Source organism: Malaya genurostris, chromosome 3 (assembly GCF_030247185.1).
Source record: "Malaya genurostris strain Urasoe2022 chromosome 3, Malgen_1.1, whole genome shotgun sequence".
Lineage (NCBI taxonomy): Eukaryota > Metazoa > Arthropoda > Insecta > Diptera > Culicidae > Malaya > Malaya genurostris.
In genome coordinates, this window is record NC_080572.1 from 86,692,873 (window position 1) to 86,717,195 (window position 24,323).

The 24,323-nt window shown below is 39.4% G+C and overlaps 1 protein-coding gene across 1 annotated transcript in view; it reads right to left on the reverse strand.

Annotated features, from left to right (window-relative positions):
• The window catches only part of LOC131435636 (protein patched), a 60,199-nt gene extending 38,626 nt beyond the window's left edge, over positions 1-21,573 (reverse strand). The window contains exon 1 of the mRNA XM_058603731.1: positions 20,401-21,573. Coding sequence (XP_058459714.1) covers positions 20,401-20,538 — 138 coding nt within the window. The 5' untranslated portion in view covers positions 20,539-21,573. The remainder of the gene's footprint in view (positions 1-20,400) is intronic.
• Positions 21,574-24,323: the final 2,750 nt, after the last annotated feature.

The window sequence follows — 24,323 nt, forward strand, 5'->3', positions numbered from 1 at the left end:
CCTAAGTATGGTAGATGAGTAAGTAAGATACTGCTTCCATAAGCCAGTCAGCGTGTGTTCCAGGGTCGATTATGGAGAATGTTATCCTTGCGATATCTGGTACTAGAGACCGCGGCTCGATGAACGCCAATAAATATTTCAAAAGTAATACTCCATACTTGATAATGATTACGCAATTCACGAACGATTATAGAATAGTTTGAAATAAATAACTGTAACTGGAAAGTTGTTTTTCTTCTATTGAAAAACTAATAAATATGTTGAAATAAATTGCAAATGATTTCCTATGATCTTGGGCCTAGGGAATAAATACATTATTCAATTTGGACACACTTTTTACATATTCCGACCGATATCTGACCATTGTCACTTTCAATGTCGGCTTCCAAAACAGCAATCGTGTAGACATTGTATTAATTTTGTAATTTAAAACAACATCTCTTAACATTCAAAAAGTCTGTCATTTGTCATGGCGCCATTTGAAGTTTACGCTGTTTATTCAGTCACATTTCCGGAACCGAAGGAAGCAGCAGCAATATATTAGAGCTTGATCATTGATCTCTTTGCAGTTTTCAAACGATCCCAAGTAGGTTGAAATCGGTTGAGTTATCATCGAAAAAATTGTGTGGATAGAGAAATATGTGCATGGTTGGTACATATATACAGCTATTTTTTTTTCAAAACGGAAAATTGTGAACCACTAAAAAGTGATCTATGCCTAAGGAGTGTATCGATAAGTAGTTAGCTACATTCAAACAGTAATTACTCTGAAATGGTTTAAATTTTTGCAGCGTGTTTTGCGGTGACATGTTTGTTTACATGTCAATAACAGCTGCGCAATCGATTGGTTTCGGTACGGTTTATCGTTTTAATGATGAGTCGAATTGATCCGGAAACGCGAAAGAAAATTCTGCACTTTTGGTGCTCAGAAAGCGGTGTTACGTACAACGAAATTGCAAAACGGGTGAAAGTGCACCACACCAGTGTCAAAAATATTATCGAGAAGTTCGGTAAGACCCTTTCCATGAAGGATTTGCCCCGATCCGGTAGGAACACGGGTCCCAGCTAGCCCGGCCGAGACTTAAAAGTGGTTCAGTACATCAGAAAAAACCCATCGGCGTCGACGCGGGATTTGGCCAAGCAGTTCAACACCAGCATCAGGATGATTCAACGGATCAAAGTTCGGAACTCCCTGAAAACGTACAAGAAACAGAAGGTACCGAAAAAGTCCCTGGTACAGTAAGTTCAGGCCAAAACAAGAGCGCGAAAATTGTATAACCGGATTCTACAGAATAAAGACGGATGCATCCTGATCGACGACGAAACCTACGCCAAGGAAGACTTTCGAGCGCTGCCCGGACCACAATATTATACGATTACGGTGTACCAGGACCTGGACGACGCTGATACCACGGTGGCGATGGAAAAGTTTGAGCAGAAGGTGTTGGTCTGGCAAGCAATTTGTACCTGTGGTTTGCGGTCGTCGATTTTCTTCACGAAGGGCACAATTAACGCCAAGGAGTAGGAGAAGAATGTTTGAAGAAGAGAATGCTGCCACTATACAAAAAGCATAAGGCTCCTCCTTTCTTCTGGCCGGATTTGGCTTCAGCCCACTACGCCAACTCCGTTCTAACGTTTGTTTTCGTTCCGCTGCAAACTCTCATTTTATCAAACTTGAGCGAATTCAGTACCGTTGTTTGCGAATTGCTTTAGGGTGCATGCATTCGACACATACAATGAGTCTTGAAGTTCTGGCGGGAGTTCTTCCATTGAAAGATCGTTTTTGGGAGCTTTCATCGCGACTGCTAATAAGATGTGAGGTACTGAATCCCCTGGTTATTAATAACTTCGAAAGGCTAGTTGAGCTTCAATCTCAAACAAGATTCATGACAGTATATTTTAACCATATGTCACAGGAAATCAACCCTTCAAGATATATTCCTATCCGTGTCAGCATCCTAAGTGCCCCTGACTCAACTTTATTTTTCGATACATCCATGCAGCGTGAAGTGCGTGGAATCCCGGATCATCTACGCTCGACGGAAATCCCAAAAATATTTTCAAGTAAGTTCAGGCATATTGACTCTGAGAAAATGTTTTACACGGACGGATCGCGAATTGAAGAAGCGACAGGGTTTGGTATGTTCAACAATAATGTTTCGGCCTCATTTAGGCTTCAAGAACCTGCATCTGTTTATATAGCAGAGTTAGCAGCAGTTCATTATAGTTTGAGTGTAATCGTCACATTATCTCCAAACCATTATTTCCTCTTCACAGATAGTCTGAGTGCAATTGAAGCCATTCGCTCAATCGCTGCTGGCAAAAATGAACCGTTTTTCTTGGGTAAAATAAAACAGTGTCTGAACGACATATTGAATAATAATTATCTAATCACTATAGTCTGGGTCCCGGCTCATTGCTCCATTCCAGGCAATGAAAGAGCCGATAATTTAGCCAAACGTGGTGCTATTGAGGGTGAAATTTATGAGCGACCGATTGCTTTCAACGAATTCTATAGTTCGTCTCGCCAAAGAACACTTGCCAGCTGGCAAGCATCTTGGGATAGAGATGATCTGGGTCGGTGGATGCACTCAATTATTCCGAAAATATCGACAAAGGCATGGTTCAGGGGACTGGATGTGAGTAGGGATTTCATTCGTGTGATGTCCAGACTCATGTCCAATCACTACACGTTAGATGCACATCTCCTTCGAATTGGGCTCTCCGAGACTAATCATTGTGCTTGCGGAGAAGGTTATCGGGATATTGATCATGTCGTTTGGACATGCGTGGAGTATCGTGATGTCAGATCTCAACTAATAAATTCTTTGCGTACCCAAGGTAGACTATCCAATATCCCAGTTCGAGACATTCTTGCTTGTCGTGACCTTTCATACATGAAACTTATTTATCATTTCATAAAGAAAATTGGAGTTTCAATTTAATAAAGGCCCCTTTTAAGACTTAGTTCTGATCCCAGCTGCGTCCATGAGTTCAACCAATAGCTAAATTAGAATAAAAATTATGTAATGATACAAACAAACTCGAAACAGTTCATGAAATTATCAACAAAATGTCTGAAAATAACAGCTTATTTTATAATTTATAGAAGTTAATCGTTTGGTTCAAATAATATTTCCGAGTAGATTTCATAATTAATGACGAGTTACCTAAGATGATATTTAAGCTATAAGAGAATATGTTTTAATAAATTCAAAACGTTGTGACTATGTTATAATTAAATTAGGATAAGAATATTATGTAAAAGTGATGCTACGGCGAAGAAAAACTTATGTAAACTGCCTTAAGAAATAAACGTATTTATGGAAAAAAAAAACTCCGTTCTAAAGTGGTTGTCAAAAAATAATGTACAATTCGTGGAAAAGGACATCAACCCACCGAACTGCCCGGATCTTCGGCCAATTGAAAGATATTGGGCAATTGTCTAGCGGCACTTTCGGAAGGAAGGTACAGTGTCCCAAAACATGCAGGAGTTAAAAAAAACTGAACAGCTGCCACCAGGAAAGTCACAAAAGTAACAGAATTTAATGAAGAATGTCAAGTCCAAAGTGCGAGCGTTTCACAGACACTAGGATTTTCTTCAATATAATCAGTGAAATGCATAAAAATATAATTTTTTTACAATATATCGAAAACTGATGTCAAAATATGTTTTTTTCGCTTTTTTATTCAATAATCAATGTTGCTAACTACTTTTCGATACACTCCTTACATCATAAGTTTCAAACAAAACCAAGCGTGTGTATTACAATCAAGACGCCTTCTGAGGGTTCAATTCTTAGTGTAGATGACAGTCTAGAGCTAGTTTTAAATATGATCAGTATCTAACGGGGAAAACCGATTGGAAAATTGACATGCAAATGCAATTATGTAATGAAAACCGCGTAAATGTTACAGCAGAGACGGGACTCGTACCAGTAGCTAACTCCTAACCAGGGAAATTGTTTTACCAATTAAACTACCCTGCATATGAAAACACATAAAGAGAAACTCTAATCTAATTGACTAGATAGACTCCAAGCATGCTTCGCTGTACTTACGTTACGTCTACGTTTTAACAAAGACTAAAACAAAGGAAAAAGGAACAAATATTTTGAAACTATTCAGCAAGCTCTTCCAGTTGGCAAAATTTGTTGATTATTTGTCGAACAAAGCCGATTTTTACAAATTTATATGAAGTGCCTTATAATATCACATGATCCTATTTAATTTCAGACCTGCAGATTTGTTTGTAAATCAGCAGATTTTTAAAATAAGCTGTAGACATGTTTTAGTTGCCAACTTTTCTGTAGATATTTGATAACCACTTTTTTCGTAGACGTTCATAAAAATTTACAGACTTTTGAAATTGCCGCGTACTTTTATTTTTGTTCGCTAAACAAATTCCGTGCATCATTCTTTATAGAAAACCTAAAGTTTGCAGACATTTTTTCGAGTTTACAGACTTTTTCATCCCTTCGAGAATATATATGAAATTTTTACCTTACATCTCTGGTTTTGATATACAGGATGATGAGTGTTAAAAATTGAAATTCGTCATTGGGAGTGACGATGCAACAACAGAAAAATTTTCTTAGTAGCGGTCAAAAGCTCCAAAACGAAATTCACATAAATTTCTCAGAGACGACTAGGATGATACGCACAAATGTAGGAATGGTTTCAAATGAAAGGTTTTATGGTTTCATAGCCTTCTATGCTATTTTAACCGAATCTGGCTTCCGGTTTCGGAACAGGTTCCGGAAGTAGCGATGGTGTTTTTCTTTTTTCGAGGTAGTCCATGAAAATTATACAGTGACAGACCCAAAGAACCGACTTCATAACCATTCCGCCCAATTGTCGGTTTATCATTCTGTTCTCTGGCGTATAATAATGGATCCAGGCTTCGGCAACAGTAACCAACCGACACCAATTTGCATCAGCATAAGCGAACACGCTTCTGAAGTGTGCTCGCGTTCATCTTTTTAATCTTGAGTATGCAAGTGCGGCGTCCAGCGGCAGAACATCTTTTTCGTTCGCGGATTCTTGCTGAAACTATGATACGTTTGCTTAGTACTAATCCTTATGGAACCATCTGGTCATCCAGCACCATTTCCTTTAATTTTGACATTGATTTTTGTAATCACAATGCAAGGCCTGCCACTACGGGTTTTCTCTCGAAACCACTATTTCACGGTGTAGTCCTGCACTAGCTCCGAGTTATTTATTCAACTTGTGCCCCCCAAAAAAAATTGAATAACGAAAATCTGTTTGCCTTTCTCATGTAGACATAGTATGTAATCACTGTGAAAACCGACTTTTGAACCGAGACTCACTAACCATTCGAATAAGTTCGTCGAGATAATCCAAACTAAAACTTTTAAACAAACTTAAATTCAGTTGAAGGGTCTTGTGGCCAGCTATGACGTTCCAGAATTTTATCTGGCTCCGACTTCCGGTTCCGAAATTACAAGGTAATTAGCGTTCAAAAATGAGAATATGTGAACTAACTTTTCTCGAAGATGGCGAAACCGATGTTCACAAACTTATTACCAAATGAAAGGGCTTAAGATCAAACAGAAAAATTCTGAATTTCATTTAGATCTGACCTCCGGGTCTGAAAATACAGGGTGATAAGCACAAAAAATTCGATTGCAAAACTAAGAAGGCTATTTAAAATTATTCTAATTAGCAGATCTTGTTAGTTGATGGCCAAACAACTCATTTCTGTTCCCGATTCCGGTTTTGGAATTATACAACTTTTCCAATATGTAGGTCTTCTAAGTTGATGGCCAAACTAAGTGGTTTTTGCTATACCGGTTCTCAGATTCCGGTTCCAGAAGAACCGGAAGTAGTGGTCAAATGAATGTATAAATAGTACGTATCAAAACAACCGATGAAAGTGTCAGATTTCGGGAGGGGCCCCTCTGGGTACGTGCCTGCAGTCAATAGTAACAGTTTTTTCAAACAGTTTTTGATTCAGAATTTTTGTAAATGACCATTTGATTTGTTTTCGTAGTATCTTAAAGCATGTTCTAAAATTAACCAACGTAGGGGCAGACATCGATATTTCGACTATAAACGATAGACTTTAGCAAGTTTCACACTGTATCATTTTTATTCAAAAAAGAATTTATCTAAAAACTCAGCTAAATCGGCCACGTAAAGCTTGTACGCAAATAGGCCTGAACAAAATATTGTTCAGGCCTATTTGCGTACAAGCTTTACGTGGCCGATTTAGCTGAGTTTTTAGATAAATTCTTTTTTGTATTGGATCTCGTTGTCACCCTTTTTCTAGGGGGAGAGGAGCTTCCATTTTCCTCCTGCGAGCATTGAGGGGCAGTTTGTTCGTGGTTCGTCTCGTCATCCATTGCAGTGGTATTGTTGTTGATTTCGTTGCTAGTTACTGTAGATGCGCGTTGTATATTGTTTGCAGTTGCTGGTTGGTTAGATGGTAAGCTGTTAATTGCAGCTGGTGTACTTTGTTCTATAGGGGATACGTTGGATGGTTTCGTTGAAGGGGATGCTTTACTGTTGTTGGTGACTGTCACAGGTGTACTGGGGTTGCTTGGGGTTGGTGTGAAGGAAGCACCGTTGTCCTTTGGTAGAGTTGTCTCCTTGTCCGGTTTATCACATGGCTTACCGTAGTGAACAGCTTTTTGGCAATATTGACATGTGGCCATCTGATTGTCATAGGTAACAAGTGATTTGCACGGGATTCTTGTATCCTGACCGAATGTCACATAAGAAGGTATAGGCCTCCTCAAGCGCATGCGTAACAAACGCCATTTAGAATACCGGGAAAAAAATTCTTCCACTTTTCTTTCTCGATAGAGAGAATCTCTCCGTATTTGGACATGTTTTGCGAACATAAGGATCGAATACGCTTGAGGGAAGATCATGCACACGCACTTCTATAGCACTATATTCCATATATACTGGAATGTTGTACTTGATATTTTCATGGTCCACATAGTGCACATTATTATTGTCTTTAGCGAATTGAATTGCATCCAACTCTTTATAGAACGGGATATAAACAACATTATTAGGCTTATTGCATTGAAGTAAATGCACACGTTTAATATCAAGATGCTTTTGCTCCTTAAGCAAACCTTCAAGTTCTCGTATCGAAGGTCGAATTTTGCACTGTCTGAAGTCAACAATAGTTGTATTCTTTCGTACCGGCGGTAGCTTTTGTTCGTTTGGTTCACTCATTTCGAGATCGTTCTATTGTTCACTACACAATACTGTACTTGGTTTCTTCTGTCCCGAACGTAAGCGGTTTTGGTTTATCGACTGACTTGGATGAGATGTGAAAACGAACTGACTGTATCATTTGTTCAATGGTTTATGTTTTAGTCAATGTAACACAATAAATATTCCGTTTTTCTGATTTCCTACAATTATCACCCCAGTCGATATCAAGCATGAACGTAAGCCAGCTGGGTAAGCTAGTTCGACTGGTAGGGAATGGAAAATATCATTTCGCTAGTAAAGAGCTCAATTTCATATGCATTTATTATATTTTCCATATAGCAAAAGTCTACTTCATTGTTGAATAGGAAACGACACCTCAACTGACGTCCTTAGAAATTTCGCTGCACTAGACTGTCTAGCGAAATGCCGGTTAGTGCTATTGCAACAATATGCGGAAACTATAACTAGAAGAGTGAGATCTCAAAAGTTAACCTGAAAATGGGTGCATTCATTTCGAATGTTCTTGTCGCAATACCCGAAGTATTACCAACTTCCTTCGATTGTTGGCCGAGTAATTAGCAAATTGATATCGTGGCTCGACTAAGGAAAGGAATTTAAGTTTAAAGGATTTCACTCAAACGATTCACTTAGACCTCGAAGTATCGTCACTGAATTTGCAACGGCCAAATCTTGCATCAAACCACTGCCAAAGTAGTTCAAACCACGAAAGACGGCCGCTAAACTAGCCGACCACCGCGGGAGTGTTGGGCCGACTTGAATTGTCACTACGAAATACGGACAGTACGACGAAAGAAGAAATAAAACATAATTAAGATGTTTGGTTTGTTTTGAACCGTTTTTGTTGTCTTTTATACCAGGCTTCTTCCACCATAGTCGCGGATCGTCTTTGTGGCTATCCCCATTGGCTTTGTTCGGAGAGATAGCGATAGGAAAAAAAGAGGCGAAATAAAAGGTTCACCCAAGCAGTGAATAATAATAAATCTGTTATTATAGTGTTTTTTGTTGTTGTTGTTCTTTTCCTTCCATTCGTTCGTACACCGAGCGAGCGCCTCAATTTACTCAATTCGCCTCGATCTAAATTAAGAAATCATAGTTTCTCTTCCTCGATATCCTAGCTTCCACCGCAGATTCCCGGAAACTTTTTGCCGTATTTTTTATTGTTATTTTCCTTTCCAATCCCTTCTACCTTCGGCGTTGCTTTTTTCCACTGCACTTCGAACGCTACAATAATGACTTCTTTAGAAACGAGAGCCGCGCAAGGCACATACTTGCAATCCTCTCGCCATTCGGAAATTCAAATCGACCGGCACTGGTCTGGTAACAAAAGCCACGGCAATCACGATCGATCATTTGCGGGTTAGGTTTTGCGAGAACACACGACAACAAACTACCGGACAGACTGCAGTTGATTGAGAAATCGACTCACATCGCGATTTGTAACCAGTCCGGTTTGTACTACGGGGTATGTTTCGAACAGAATTGCATACTCCACTTGTTAGCGGATACGTAAGCAGCTGAGACGGGCGCCACACTGCGAACGAATTTGTATTAAGGTTACCAATTAAACTGACAGCATCTCACAGCATCCCGTGCTTGCCTCGTCAATGAATGGCGAAGACGGTGAAATGCGTATTGTTCAGCATATCTTCGTCGCATATTTTGTTTCTACGGGGAACGACAGCACACAGGTTGTCCTCCTTTGAATTTTGAAGCGGAAAGAGGAAAAATGTCAAGGTCAACCGGATCCGGGGACGGAACCAGCAGAGTATGCGCCTCACTTGCCGTTCCGGAGATCTGGGTGACGGGACGCGAATCCACCATTGAGAATATGTGGATGAAGAGTAGACGCGATAAGCTCGTGTAGTGTTTATTTTATCCGGTAGAGACGACGGGATTTTGCAAGCCTGCTTGAACCATTCGCTAAAAGGCACTTTTCGGGATTGCGGGATTTCTTTCAGTTCGCATGGCACCAGTTACCAGTCTGAAGCTCGAACAAGTGTTTAACTGTAAAATTTGCTGCTCTAACCGGTAACATATTATATAACGATCCGGCGCGGTGTCAAACCTGCAAAGGTGTCAAACCTCCGAACGCAAATCTGGCCCTAGGCTTCGGGTAATTTATAGCTCATCGAGTCCAATCGCCCAGGTATGGCACACCCGCAAACGAAGAAAATTGGTAACCATTGATTAATAATACGAAAATATCGTATAATTTATAGTTCTTGTGGCGGTGTATCCCCTCACCCCACGGTGGACGTTTTCCGCCGCTAATAAAGTTGAATAGTAGATTTTTTCCTTCGTTTCGTCTTTTTACGGCCAAGCGCGGATATGTGGAATTGTTTAATCTGATATTTAGACCTACCGCATCGGTACTGTTGCCGCTGCGTGCACCCTGTTGATCCTCCGCATGCGTCGCGCGTCACACTACGGACTGGATTTTACGGAGAGTAGGAGAGTGAGTATGACAGTAAACGTAACGTGTACGATCGACACCACTACCACCAGTGACAGAGGATCGAGGTTGATCGCAAAACTTGGGAGAGGGAGAGCCTCCGAGACCGACCGGACATCACAAACACATACACATGGTCAGTTCCATGCATGCCTGTACTGGGTTGTTTTTTTCGCTCCTCTCACCCAATCTCTCACTCACAAATGCAACGGAAAATGTCTTTATTATTGTTGTACATTCAGAACTAAGGAATCATGAATCGGGGTGGTCCACTGTGCCAAATATGGGTAGCGTGCCGAGTGCGGCACTGCGGTAAGCGCTTGGCAGCACGGGGTGTACAGTCACCTCGCGAGAGGAAGTCCCGCTCTACGACTATGTAGTGTAATAACAATAATAATATAAGCAATATTAATATAAACCAAACATATTCTTCTTGTTCTTTCTCTGGGGAGTCGTTTGCTCCACCGTCATTCAGTTTCGCTTCATCTGTGCGTTGTTGTTGTTGTTGTCTCGCTGTGCGGTAGACTTCTTCCCGTACGCTGTCTCCGGAGTACCTCCGGTAAATACTTTCCTCTTCACGCAGCTGTACCGAGATTCATCCCTGTCTATTCTACCGAACCAACGTAAAGATCTGAATAATTACATAATAAATATTTATTTTAATTATAGTCCATTCATTTCTATTACAGTCGCTATTGTCGTCAAGCCGCAGACCGACAGAGGCTTCCTCTGTCGCGTTTTTGTTGCTGACAGTAGAAGTCACACAGTTTGCGGGTTTGCGTGTGGAATTAAGTGCCTGCAATCGAAGTGACGATCACTGACCTTTTTCAGCGCCCAGGAAGCGACGACGGCGAGTGGCAACGAAGGTGGTGGTGTACGATCGAGCGCAAATATGTGCGAGTGAAGCGGAGCGGACCGGGCCGGGCAGGGCCGGACGTACGTGCACTTTTGACAGTTCGCTTGAGTCTGTGCGGTCCCGCACAAGGAGACAGGCATAATCGACGTAGCGCCAGTATGACATTCTATGGTGACCTGATTGATAGTTGCACACTGAGTGCATGCGGGAATCGAACTGGATAAAATGGGCATTGTTATCCGTTGAAAATATTTCGATTGTCGGTTCTATCCATTTCGATGCTGAACAGACACGTGGCACATGATATTTATCTTTACTCCCATCTACTAAGCTCTACTTCATATTCGTGGCAATGGGGATCAATTGTTTCTTGCTCTGAAATTACAATCCGGGCTCATTTGTAGGGTATTATCTTCAAATAAGTGCCAAGATTATGGTTGTTAATCCGCCTAATGAGTCCAAGCTATGAATTTTCAATTCTTTTTCCAGGCAAGGACCTTCATCAAGAATCGCATCGCCTGTGCAAAAACCGAGATGTAATCAGCATCAGGTTCAGATTACTACTACTGGCAGCGGGCAAGAATAATATTATTTGAACGTCGACGTCAGCAAGTTTTGCGTCGCCGATCATGCGGCAAACCTTTCAAGCTTCCGAGATTCCACTTTGATGTTGGAGGTCCTCCGATGTGCTGTGCGTTCACATAACATTGACAAACTACTACCGTCCACTATGTCTCAGTCAAAATAACCGTATATTTCATATTTCTCTGTATGCGTTCTTCGATATCGATTGGGAAGAGAAACGTATGCAAAAAAAAAACGATTGAAGCACGAAGACAAAAAAAAGTCATTTATGTTATCTAAATTCTGCCATCTCATAAATTGCTACCGGATTTCTCAATCTCAAATATGTTTTCGTTTACTGCGTGGTTGTTTAATTTTACGTCCCCGTCGCTTCTGGTCTCCTCTGCGTTTACACACACACACACATCCCGGGCCCATGCTTACACCGTCTGAACCGTTTTGTTTTCGGTCGTTGGTTTATTTGAACTTTGCGGAAATTTATGTTTACTTTTTCTTCGGTTATGTGTTTATTAGTGTCGACCAATTTGGGGCCGAGGCCGGCGGGAACGTCGGCCACTCGGTATGCGTGTACGGAGTACAGATCTCCTCTCCTCCGAGCAGGGTAAGAGTCAAACGTCACCCGACTGTCCGTATATGCTGTAAATTTATGATCATGATCATTATTTAGCGGAGTAATTCAGCATGAACGTGCCGCCGCTTGTCTTTCGTTCTTATGCACTCTCTGTATGTGTGTGAGAGAGATTACTGAAATGGGTATGGGAAGCGGATTCCCTAATTCATTTGAATAAAAATCAGTACATATGTCACAATACCACCAATACACATCAGTGAATGATTGTGTATGAAATGTAGGTCAATCTTCTTACTTAACCATGAAATCTTTGCTTCAATCATACAAGTGATGTTGTAATACGTGAATCAATAAGTCCCGAGCATAGATGGTGTTGTCAATAAAATGAGTGCCAACCTTCAAAAGACAACTGTCAGAATTCCATGACATTCTGGTGTTTGGTCCACGAGCTACAGTTATTGTCAATACGATAGATTCGAAACAATTTCGTGAGTTGTTTTGCTGAACACTGCTAAGGCAATGAAACCGGAGACCATGAAAAACTGTGACTGTCACAATTTTTAAAAACCGTGCATCAAAATTGTGTAAAATAGCTGACATCTAAACGATATTATATGGTAGTGTGTACACTATTTTGCATGAACATTTATCTATGAGGAAACTGTTGTCAAAGTGGGTGCCGCGTTTCTAACTGAACTGGAACTGAGAGAGTAATATTAAAATATGGTACCGGTCATAAAAAGTCTTATGAGATTATGAGCTCAGCCTTTCAAGTAATTTTATTCAGGGGAAAAAAGGATTTGGAATTACTGTTCAACAAGACAACTGAATAAGTTCAGGGACTAACTTAGAAAACACAGTTTTTGCAAAACTCAACTTTATTCATCAAAACAGTCTTCTTCAAGAGTAGTCCAGTACTTCTCCAACATCATGGTTTCATAACCGAAGAAAAAGTTCCGCAAAGTTCTAATAAACCAGCGACCGAAAACAAAACGGCTCAGACGGTGTAAGCATTGTATTTACACTGAGAAAGAAGCATTTAAGAGTTGCAAAAGCTAATGCACTAAGTAAAAAACAATCCAGCTAAGTTTTAGAGATTTTCATAGTCTTCTGACTTTCTTAATAATTATCAGTATACTCTATATTTTGTTATTTCAATAGTCAGTGATGTGAAATCTTACATCAAGGCAGTCAAAATAATGAATAAATAACTATCGCAAATTTTAACATTTCGGTCTCCACACAGAAAGAAATAATGAAATTTACACAACATGTAAATTAATAGTAACATGGAATAGATAGGGTAACAGAGGTATTTTGGCCCACTTTAGGATTGATTTTATTTTGGCCCACTTTGTACAAATATCCACCAAATGTTGTGATATCTTTGAAAAACCCTTCCGCACAAGGTAATTTAATATGATAGGCATCAAATTGATGCAACATGGGTTACTTAACATGGATAAAATCCGATAAAATCGATAAAGTTTGTTAGGTAGGCCAAAATATATGAAGTGGCCAAAATACCTCTGTTACCCTATGGGTTGAATCAAAATTTCGATTGAAAACCTTCATCGATGCAAAACTAAATTGGATTGCATTGAATTTTCAATGAATATAACTGTATCTTTCAATTAACGATTAGTTTTGTGATTAAAGTACATTAAAACCTACAGAATTGTAATGTAACTGTTTAATTGCCTGCTCCAAATATGTGCATGAAAATAGATGTAAATTCACAAAATATTTTTATCTGTGCAATCCAACTGTTAGGATTTACTTTTGGTTTTTTTTCGATTAAAGCCAGAATTGTTGTAAGTTTCGCTCAAGTAATCAACAAGCATCAAAACAATGTCGTATATTTACTTTACTTTACTTATACAATTGCTATTAAAGACCTACCAGTCCTGCATCATACTGTAAAGCTGATATGGAACAACAAAATACGAACCACTCAGCTGTAATAATGAATAGTTTGATTATTAATTTCTGCAAGAGTAAAGTGATTACAAAACACAATGTACAAATGTAAAAAAAATCTAAAAAGCTCTGTCAATACAAAAAAAAAACAAGTAAATTCTTTAAACATGTGAAAAATACTGTAATTGTATGATAATACAACAACTATAATCCGAATTCTTTTTTCTCTTGAATTATTACCAAAAATGATATGAAATATGAATTAAAAAAAACCGCTCAGAGCAGTAAGTGTTCATTATGTATGATTTTTATTTAAATCACTATTCATTGGAATATGAGTTAAAATTAAATTATTAAGATTTAAATTGGGTGTTCAGCCACAAGTGGTGACTTTTCAGTCCTATTCTATATATGATTTGGTTATTACCATGAAGACATTATTTGCTTCCGCAATTCTGAGATTTTTGTGTAGGGAGAATTCTAAACCTACTTGTATTGTGTAATGGAGAAAAGGAACTTATATACTAACTTACTACTTTAAACGAATATTCAAAAATTCTCCATACCACATTAAATGGAAAAACAGTTCTACTATAGATTTCTGGCAGCATAAAAACTCCTTTGTAATTATTTTCTAATATTTTGTACTGTGCCGAACCTAATCTCGCAACACTGCATTCAGTAGGAATTTTTCCGAACCACATTAGAGGAATGTTCGACCGATACTCTTCTGAATGCCGTCATCAGTATCAACAACAACAACAACAACATCAGAAACGGGATAGCCGTCGGTTCACTTCAATCCGTTTCTCTATAGTGAAGACGTCATGATCATCATCGTTCTCCCTTCATCTACAAAATCATCACAGCATCATTTCACCCAAGCCAACTCAATACGAGTCCAGCGGAGATATTATTCCATTAGCCATTACAACTCAATCGTCTCCAATTGATCCGAGGGTACGGGGTAGAAATATCGGGCGAAGCAGACAGATAAAAGACGGAGTAAAGCGCTGAACAACAAACATGAGGGAAAACGAAATGGAAAAGAAAAATGTAAGGCGAAACAAACGGTTGATGGGACGACCATCAGCTGAATAGTAGCCTCTCGGGAGAAGGTCGAGAACTGAAGGAATCAGAAGAATTGTTTTGTGACCGCTCTATCAGTCACGGTCGACACTGTCGTCGTAGGATTTTCTCCTTCACACTGCTGTTGAACGGTCAGTCGATCGAGGCTTGCCGCTGATGATTCAGACGTTTTCGTTCAGCCATTCCAACCCGAGGAATTGTGCCAACGATCCCGCTAGTGATTTCGTTTCACGGTCCAATTACGAGCTGAATAAATATACTGTTGAATGTAATTCCCTTCCAACGACCAATCCCGCGAGGCAGTTCAATTTCGGCAAAGAAAAGAAAAAACAAGTTTCGCCTCGTAGTTGCTACCTGAATTACCTGCGCCGTCCGTCGCCGCGCGGAGGTTTGGAGAAATCACAAATGTCGAAAACGCGAAATGTGCAAATGCGCAACAGCGAACGACGTGGCCTGGCAAGAGACCACCCGGCGTGCTACACATTACTTCGAGCAGGAACGAGGTCTACGAAAATCGGCACCTTCGCGGGAAAAGATGCGGTCGTTGATTGTCAGCTGAAAAGGCGGTCTTTGCATGCGAAGATGTTGATTGACGTTGGACAGCTAACTCCGAACGATTAGCACTTTCTGAGGTGTTGCAACCTATAAGGGATCAATAGTTCATGGGTTGGAAGAGCGCACTTAATCCTACTACTGTCAAAAGTTAATAACTAGCAACATCCGTGGGTGGTAACAAGTTCATGATTGTCTTCTTAGGAGGTCCACTCAGGACTCGATGTCTGAAGTCTTTCCAGCGATATTGGACGGAACGTTTCGACGGCGGCACACAAAGCGTAATGGCCAAAGAATTGATCATTTCAACCTCGCCCAAACCAATTTTCAGTTCTGCTTGCACAGCTTTCCTGTCGAGCTACGGTGCAAGACTTTTCAGCGCTATTGTCATCCATTTTAAATCATCCACCGCATTCGGAACCCGGCTCACGTTCTTCAGACGGTATACTAGATTGAAATGTTGCCGCTGGAACTCTATTGTTTCGTTGAGCCAGGCGATTATCAGTTGAACATGGAGGAAAAGGGAAGCACTTAATGTCTTGAATAATATCACCACGGATCCGTTCGGACGCAACACTTGCCCATGCAATCTGAATCGCGAAGCTGACAGGTGAACTGCCATCTGTGGTTAACGGATCTGCGATGTTGACCGTCACGGAAATATTTTCTGAAAAGCATGCCCGCTTTTCAAAATATAATACTACAACTGTTCAAACTACACTGTAATACAAAACAGGTCATATTCAGGTCGGATATACTTGACTGTTGAATCCGCTTGTTCTGTGACCACTTGAGCATACAGCGAAATGATAGTTGTTCCGAACGGTGTCATTCATTCATGTTCCTGAGCGCAAAATTCATTCATTCAAGCTATCTTCGTTCATACCGCATAACAATGTAATCTTGCGTAGCCACAGTACTATGATTCTGGCATTAAACCTGTTGCAATCTGATAAAGCTTTATTGACAATGACATGACAGTACTTTGAACGGCCTACTAATTCGGGGTGGTCTAAAAATTCGTCTGACTTTACTTAAATTTTTATTTCGAGTCAATTCTTTCTCGAAAAAAAAAACAAAACCTCAACTCGCATTGTTCTACCCGGTGGGAAACCACAAAAAATTTAAACACCACTGCCGTCTGTTTGTTTTGTTTCTCACTGGCATGATTACGTGACTTTTCCCTAAATCAGTTTGCATTCGAGAACTGCAAACTTGCACGGCTGGAATTCATACTCGGAAACACTGCTGGGGGGAGCCTGTGCGGGTTGTGAGTGGAAGCATTTTTCTGTTCCTTATTTACCCTAGCCAGCCCCTGTCTCTGTCATCCTGTTCACTGTTGCTGCTGCTGCTGAAACCTCTCACTGAGAATTCCGAAGGAAAGAAACGGAAAGAGCTATGTAGAAAGCAGCTCTGAGTATAGCGAAAAGTGAAGGAAAAAGAATTAAAATAAAGCAAATGCCATTCACTGTGTGTGGCATTCACTATTGCTCGCTGATCGTTTTGCTTTTCTGCAAATAGGTCAAGAGTCTCTCTATCTCTCTGGGCGGTCGTCCTGGCCCAGCAAGCCCTGCACTTCCCGCCGTTCACTTATGACTGTTTGGCTCGAATTGGACATTTTTCGACTACCCTTGACGGTTGATAGGTTGATAATCTTCCGTATGGTTTATGGCAATTTGAAGTTTTCCATGACAGTCAATTTTTGTCGCCCATCGGACTGGCAGAAGAACGCGAGTCAGATAATTATAAATTTCTCATAACACATATGTACGTGCTGCAAGAATGATAGTTTGTGATTTGGTAAGGTGTCAATTCTTACTTCAATTTAAAGCAATTTTTGAACAGAACCTATTTTTCTTGGCTAACATGCAATTTGTTTCGCAGCCTCATTTCAACGAAGCATTGCAATCGACTACAACAATTTCGTTTTTTACTCGATTCTTTGATTCGTGAAACAACAGTTTGAATTAGGGCTTCTGATATTTTTAGGCCATGAACTACTGCGCGAAAGACTTGAACTTTTGGTTGAAATCTGATATTTCGAACATTTTCAATGAGTTTTTGAGTTTACCGAATATCCAAAGTAGCAATTAAAACTTGTTAAAATTGACATGTTTCACAATTGCTACTGTACGGTAATTTTTGTTGGATATGTTAGACAAGTGATTCCACGTGTTTTTGTTACAAATAAGAAAATCATTCATATTACTGCTTGTGAAACCAACTCAAAAACTTGAAAGGATTATGTTCCAGATCGGTTTTATTAACTGACTGTGCAATATGTTCATTTGAACAGTTTCATATCCAGTTTTCTCTCAGCAAATATTACTGCTGTGAAACATATCAAACAAGAAACTTCTTGCACATCATACAAGCAAAGTGCGGAAAAGCGCAATCGTTGCGGGAAGAGTTAAGAAATACAATACAAGAACAATGTTTGCTACATGGGATAGAACACAAAGGAAATTTTTACTAAACGTCTGAAATCAGAATTTTTTGCATGTTTTTTTTCCAGTGCCGGGAAATAACTATCAAACAAAAAACAAAATAACTGCTCGACTGTCAAATTATAACTAAAAGTTGAAATCATTCGCGAGATGGTCAACAGTCTTGACATTTCAACTAAATTATGTGGCTTAAGCTCTGAATTTCGATTTACTTTACTATTTGCATTGCGTGTAACTCATTGATTTTAAAATTCAGCTAGTTGCATTTTCACGTAATTGTTCTTTCAGGAAAAAAGTAAAGTTCTTTTTTCCTAAAAGAACAATTACGTGAAAATGAAAATAACTGAATTTTACGTCATGACCGATTAAGTGTTTCATATCTTTAACGTCATTTTCACTTGCCGCTTTTACAAGCTAGTGACTGTGATTCATTCGACTTACTTGATGATCGAAAGACTTCCCATTCAAGTTCCACTCGCCCATTAAGTTTCAAGTCAAGTAATTTTCAAATTGCTCGTAAAATTCTGTTATATACGAGGAGTGTTCTTTGTTACAGCAAATTAAATGGAATTTTAAAGATTACTTCGAACTATGTTTGAACAATGAAACATTAATTCTAAGGATATTTTGCTTTTCGTCTCGTTGTTTTTACGGATTTTTCGAGATTCGTCCTAATCCGTGAAATACTCGAAAAATTTGGAGGGTAATATTGCATCTTCAACAATGGAGATCTAAGATCTAAAAATGTTTTTGGAATATAAGAAACTGAAAATATAAACTGTATAGTTGCCATTCGCCAGAGATAGCAAGTTTTCCTGTAATGTTTGAATCCATTTAATGCAAACATTGAATTCAGGCGGGACAGATTGACGAAACGGTGAGTGAGACGATTTGCCCTGTCATCGGAATGATCCGATCCTATCCGACGATTAAACTTATTTGCACATGGTAACATATTTTTTCTTTAAATCAGGGCTTATGGTTCTTCAGGGCGATGGTTCTTCAGGGCGATGGTTCTTCAGAAGGTAAATTTTACTAGCTCACGAAATAAAAAAAGCGTTGTATTTACTTGAAGTAGAGTCAAAAAAAAATTTATTTTTTCGATGACTTAACTTTGAAACGGTTTGAAAATTTATGGAAAATTTTTTTACGGAAATGAATGGAAGATAAAATGCTTGGGTTGTTGGTTACAATCATGAATTTGTTAAACTAAGTCTCTATTGCGCACTCAAATGGTAAAATTTAAATCCTAGGTTCTACATTCCTTTTGTGGAATTTGACCTTCTGTTTCAACATATTTTACAGTCCATTCATAGCGTACACAGAACCATTGCGTGAATGGTGCAACGATTTTAAGAATCCTTCCAGGTCGGGACTCGAACATACGACAATTGACTTGTATGACCAGTGCCCTACGCATTGAACCGCCAACTTGGGTCAATTTTCGTGGCAACACCGTTTATTCCTAACAGAAATGAACGAGTCATTTCGGCACAATCAAATTTCTCTGGCTTATTTCATGAAAAAGATACTCATAGAAACGTTCCATCAATAGTATTTATGTTTATAAATAGTGTTCCACGTACAGTTATTGTTCAGGGAAAGAAATATATGCACTCCGATATTCCGATATAGTTTTGTCAAAGCAATGCAAAACAATCTTTCATATCATTGGCAATCACATTTATCAATCAATAGAAATCATGTTGTGGCTCATGGAATTATAGACAAACGAGAACTTAGAAATGTAACTATTTTAAAACCGTATGATGTCATGAAACACACACAGCAAAAAATTATGAAATTTACAGATGACGCAAATCCACATCTGGCACACTTCATAAGAGCCTAATTCGTGAAGTGACTTAATTTTACAAGAATGATTTGAACACATATCAAACATGCCCCACTTTTCAAGCAAGAGTGTAATTTTACATGTTTCCGGAGTTTTTTCATTTTTTTTTTCATTTGAATCAGAATATGTCGGTCTCAGAACTGTTAAACTTATACGATTTTTTCTATGTGTGTAGACTATTGTTCCGAAACATCACACAGACCTTAAGCTAGCAATAGAAATCCGATAAACTGTCAAAAACCAAAAACAACTAAACTCCGGCCAGTATTTTTGGTACGAATTTCATCCCGATTCTGTACCTCGAACAACGAAAAATCCCAACCTAATGCAAAACTTTTGGTGTGGAAAATTCGAACTCAATTGAAATACAGAATGAAAATCTTACACTCTATCGAAATATCCGGAATTCAACTAATCAATCTACGTCTCTGTAGATGCACATAAAAGAAGCGTTGCAATTTCACTTGAATTTACATCTCAAAGCAAGTAGAAATGAATCATATTATTAACTTCTCAGCTAATCTAGCTGAAGTTCATATCGAAACAAACACAATATTTATTAATTAGAAATTACGGCATGGTTGAATTTTTGTCAAGGGTAAGTTTCATTTTTGCAGAGAGTGTAAATGTATTTGCAGAAACACAGGTTTAAAATTGAACAAAAAAAATGGTCAAAATTAAATGTATTTACTTTATTTATGTTACATATTTATGCAACAGAAATGACACCTATGATTTTACTATGGATGAAACAATTTGAAATATAATCCAACCATGCACAAAACCAGTGATTTTTTTAGTATCAAAATAACCAAACAAAATTCCCTATTAAAGTCAAAAGGAAAAAAACCTCACCTTTTCGATTTGATCCAATGCGATCGAGGCATCGAACCAGCTAGTCCTAATGTAGAGGTCGGAGAAGACTTTTTCGTCCACGGTATCCCCGTGGGTGTCAGGTACTCGTGGTAGGCTATCCATCGTGGGCACTACCATGTTTGTTTATTTTTTTTCACGATTACACTATTCTTTCGTTGTTTGATCTTCCGGCTCTGTACTCTTGGGTGATATACAAAATTGGTACGATGGTTCACTTTCAAAATATTTTTTTCGATTTTTTTTACTTAACTACATTCGATCGATCGGATTCTCCATCTTCTACAGGAGTTTTGTCACTCTCGGTTTTTTTCCTTCATTTACCTAAGCTTCTCTTTTCACGATTATCATAAACATGTCGAGGCTACGGGCCGCTTCTACTGATCATTATCCTCTTTCTAACGACGCTAGCATAGATCAGTAGATGAGAAAATATCGAACTGAAACTCCCACACACTCCGGTTTTAACATTATATCTAGTTTGGATATTTTCCCTTCGTCACATAGATTTTTACACTCTTCCACTGCAAGCTTCTTTCCGCCCTTCGTTATTTATCATTTCACACTGCCTGAGTTGGGTTTGTTTTTCTTCAGAAAAAAAAAACATCGATCAGCATCTGGTCTCGCAGAATTCTACGAAACAAATCGTTCCTTAGATAGGGCTCTATTGAGCCTGTCCAGAAAATGAGACCTACACTGTTAGATCACTGTGCCAAAATTACAGATCATAGCATTATCATTTTTCTTCCTACTTCAGTGCTCTTAATCCGTGTATGATAAGGGAAGGCGTTCAAACTGGCCAACATCAATTGAAAGCACGGTTGCGTTACCACACAGTATTGGCAAGCAAACACCACACAACTGTTGAATTGTTATTTGTTATTTTTTTGTGTGAATCCGAACAAAAATAAACAGAATCACTTCCAGGCTAAACACATTCGATCACCAGTTGATCCTGATCGAAACCAATCAAAGCCAAAGAATCTCACGAAAGTTACCAACAATTCGCACGACAAACAAGAGCTTTAGCCCGTAGCAGTGGTCGGTTCGGTGTTCTACACTAGAGTACGAGTTGCTCTCTCCACTTGGGTGGTATTTCTTCTGCTGGTGGCAGTCTCGAGGATCGCACTCGACTTTGCGTCCGCACTTCGCGATTGTTTTTGATCAAATAAAGTCGGCCATCTTAGTCTTGTACTGTGTACGTATACCACTCCGTTCGCCCTGGAGCGATACATTCGGAGAACGAGCGATCCTCTCCCGATGCGAGAGAATCAGCATACACCACACATACCAGCGTGACCGTTTATAGGTGAGCATCGATGTTTGTGCGGTAGGTGGTTTCTATGCTGATGTTGGTGGGCCGCGCGCAGCTTGAAACAAACTCCCAAAGTGTACTCGGAACGAGAGCATGCGGTAGAGAACTAGCAAACTAAGCAGTCAGATATGTAGCAATGTGGCATGGTATGCGAGACATAGGCAGGCAGCAGATGGAAGTGCTGCTTGCATACGCCAAGGATGAGGATTGGCTATTCGTGAAGAGGGTGGTGGGTGGCGAGTGACGATGACGAGTGTCGGCCACAACAGCATCAATAGTAAGAAAGAGAAGGAGAAAATTAAAAGGAACTTTTATGTTGCATTTTTCTGCTTGCCCCGCTGCTTTAGCCTCTCGGGTGGATCACCAACGCAGCTGCTGATTTGGTGTTGGGATGAAAATTATGTCCAGTGTTGCCGGAACTAGCCACAATGTCGTGTCCATTACATAGAATTTTTAGAATAACGACATGACTGGTGGCCTCTGAAATCAAACATTATTTTCATTTTTACATTTTGTGTGTGTTCGGCGTGAAAATACACTGTGACTTAGGGGCTGTCCATAAAAGACGTCACGCCGCAAGGGGGAGGGGGGTGTTTCACAAAACGTGACCTTTTGTGACAGGGGAAGGGGGGAGGGTTGTTGGAATGTGACGTCCAATATTTTCAATGAGCTCATTTTTGAAATACCTAATCATATTACTGCTTCGCCCTATTTCCTGGAAAAATCTCCACAATAAACGTTTACATTCTATAGGAAAACGTGTAACACATGGATCAATAAGTCCCGAGACTAAAGCAGAGATGGTGCTCGTAGTAAACCAGTAACCACGTCTTTCTAGAGTACTAACCTTTGCTTGAAACGGGTCAAAATTTTAAGTCGATCCTACCAGAAACAGCTGAGTTATCGAGATTGGAGTAAACATTGCTTTTTAATGGGTAAAAACACCGTGCAAGCGAAACAATGGATTGAAAAATGTAATCCGGACTCTTGTCCATCAAAAGCTACGATTTGTCGGTGGTTCGCAGAGTTTAAACGTGGTACGACCACAAATGACGCGGAACGCTCGGGTATACCTGTGGAAGCCGTTACACCGGAAAATGTGAGTGAAGTGACAAAAATTATAATGAACGATCGTAAAGTGAAGCTCCGTGAGATTGCTGAGATGACACAGATATCATATGGAAGTGTATTTACTATCCTTCATTAAAAATTGAGCATGAAAAAGGTTTTTTCCAAGTGGGTGCCGCGATTGCTTTCGATGGAACAAAATGCACCCTGCCACAAGTCGATGAAAACAATGGCGAAATTGAACGAATTGGGCTTTGATCTGCTTCCCCACCCCCCATACTCGCCAGATTTAGCCCCCAGTGACTACTGGCTCTTTGCTGATCTTAAAAAAATGCTCCAGGGAAAAAGATTGTCTCAAATGAGGAGGTCATCGCTGAAACTGAAGCTTGTTTTGAAGCGAAAGATTAATTTTTTTATAAACACGGTATTGAAAAATTGGAAAAACGTTGGAACCATTGTATCACCCTAAAAGGTGATTATGTTGATGAATAGAAAAAATTTTGCAAAAAAAATGTTGTTTCCATTGTTAGTCTCGGGACTTATGTGTTATTTGTTGATGTAAAAGTTTTTTCTTGTAAATTCGGAAATGAATGATGCACGAAATCATTTGTGTTGTGATCAGCAACAGTGTACGGAGGGGCGAGTAAATTAACGAAATTAATAAATTTGCCTAATATGAGCAAAAAAGAAATGCAATCAAACGGTTTAACTTAAAAACTGTCCCAGAAAGTATGGACGCACTTTGATTTCGCTGTAAATAATTCACAAGTGTTAGATATTCAAATTTTATTCGATATACTGATAATATTAGACTACAACAACAGAACATTATTCTCAACATTGGCTACTTAGCCATTGTAGACTAGCTGGCGCACCTTCTTGCGAACGTTCCTCATTAAATTCCGTACAGACTTCTTGGCGACAAGTTTTGACACTTTTTTCCAACCTTTTTCGTACTGTTGAATGGTTTCGGCTGCCGAGACATGTTTCCTAAGATGTGCCTTCGTTAATGCCCAAAATTCCTCAATTGGTCGAAGTTGTGGGCAATTTGGTGGATTCATGTATTTTGGGACGAAAGTGAAATTTTTGGTAGTATACCATTCTACCGTTTATTTCGAGTAGTGGCAAGAAGCAAGATCTGGCCAGAAGACAACAGGATCCTTGTGGCTTCGAATCATGGGTAGAAGTCGTTTTTGTAAACATTCCTTGATGCACATTTCGCTGTTCATTGAAGCAGTGGTGATGAAGGGTTTCGAAATCTTACCGCAGCTACAAATTGCTTGCCAGACCATAGCTTTCCTACCAAATTTTTTGACTTCAATCGATATCTCGGACTGGTTTAACACTTGCCCTTCTCGCACCAATGAAACAATGGTACAGGAGTTTTAATTTATTAACTGTGAAAATCAATATTTGAACCGAGAGAGTCGAGTATCATACACCATTCGAATCAGTTCGACGAGGTCAGAAAATTGTTTTTTTTTTGTTTATTTCTTCTGACAATAAAAGTCTTATCGCATCT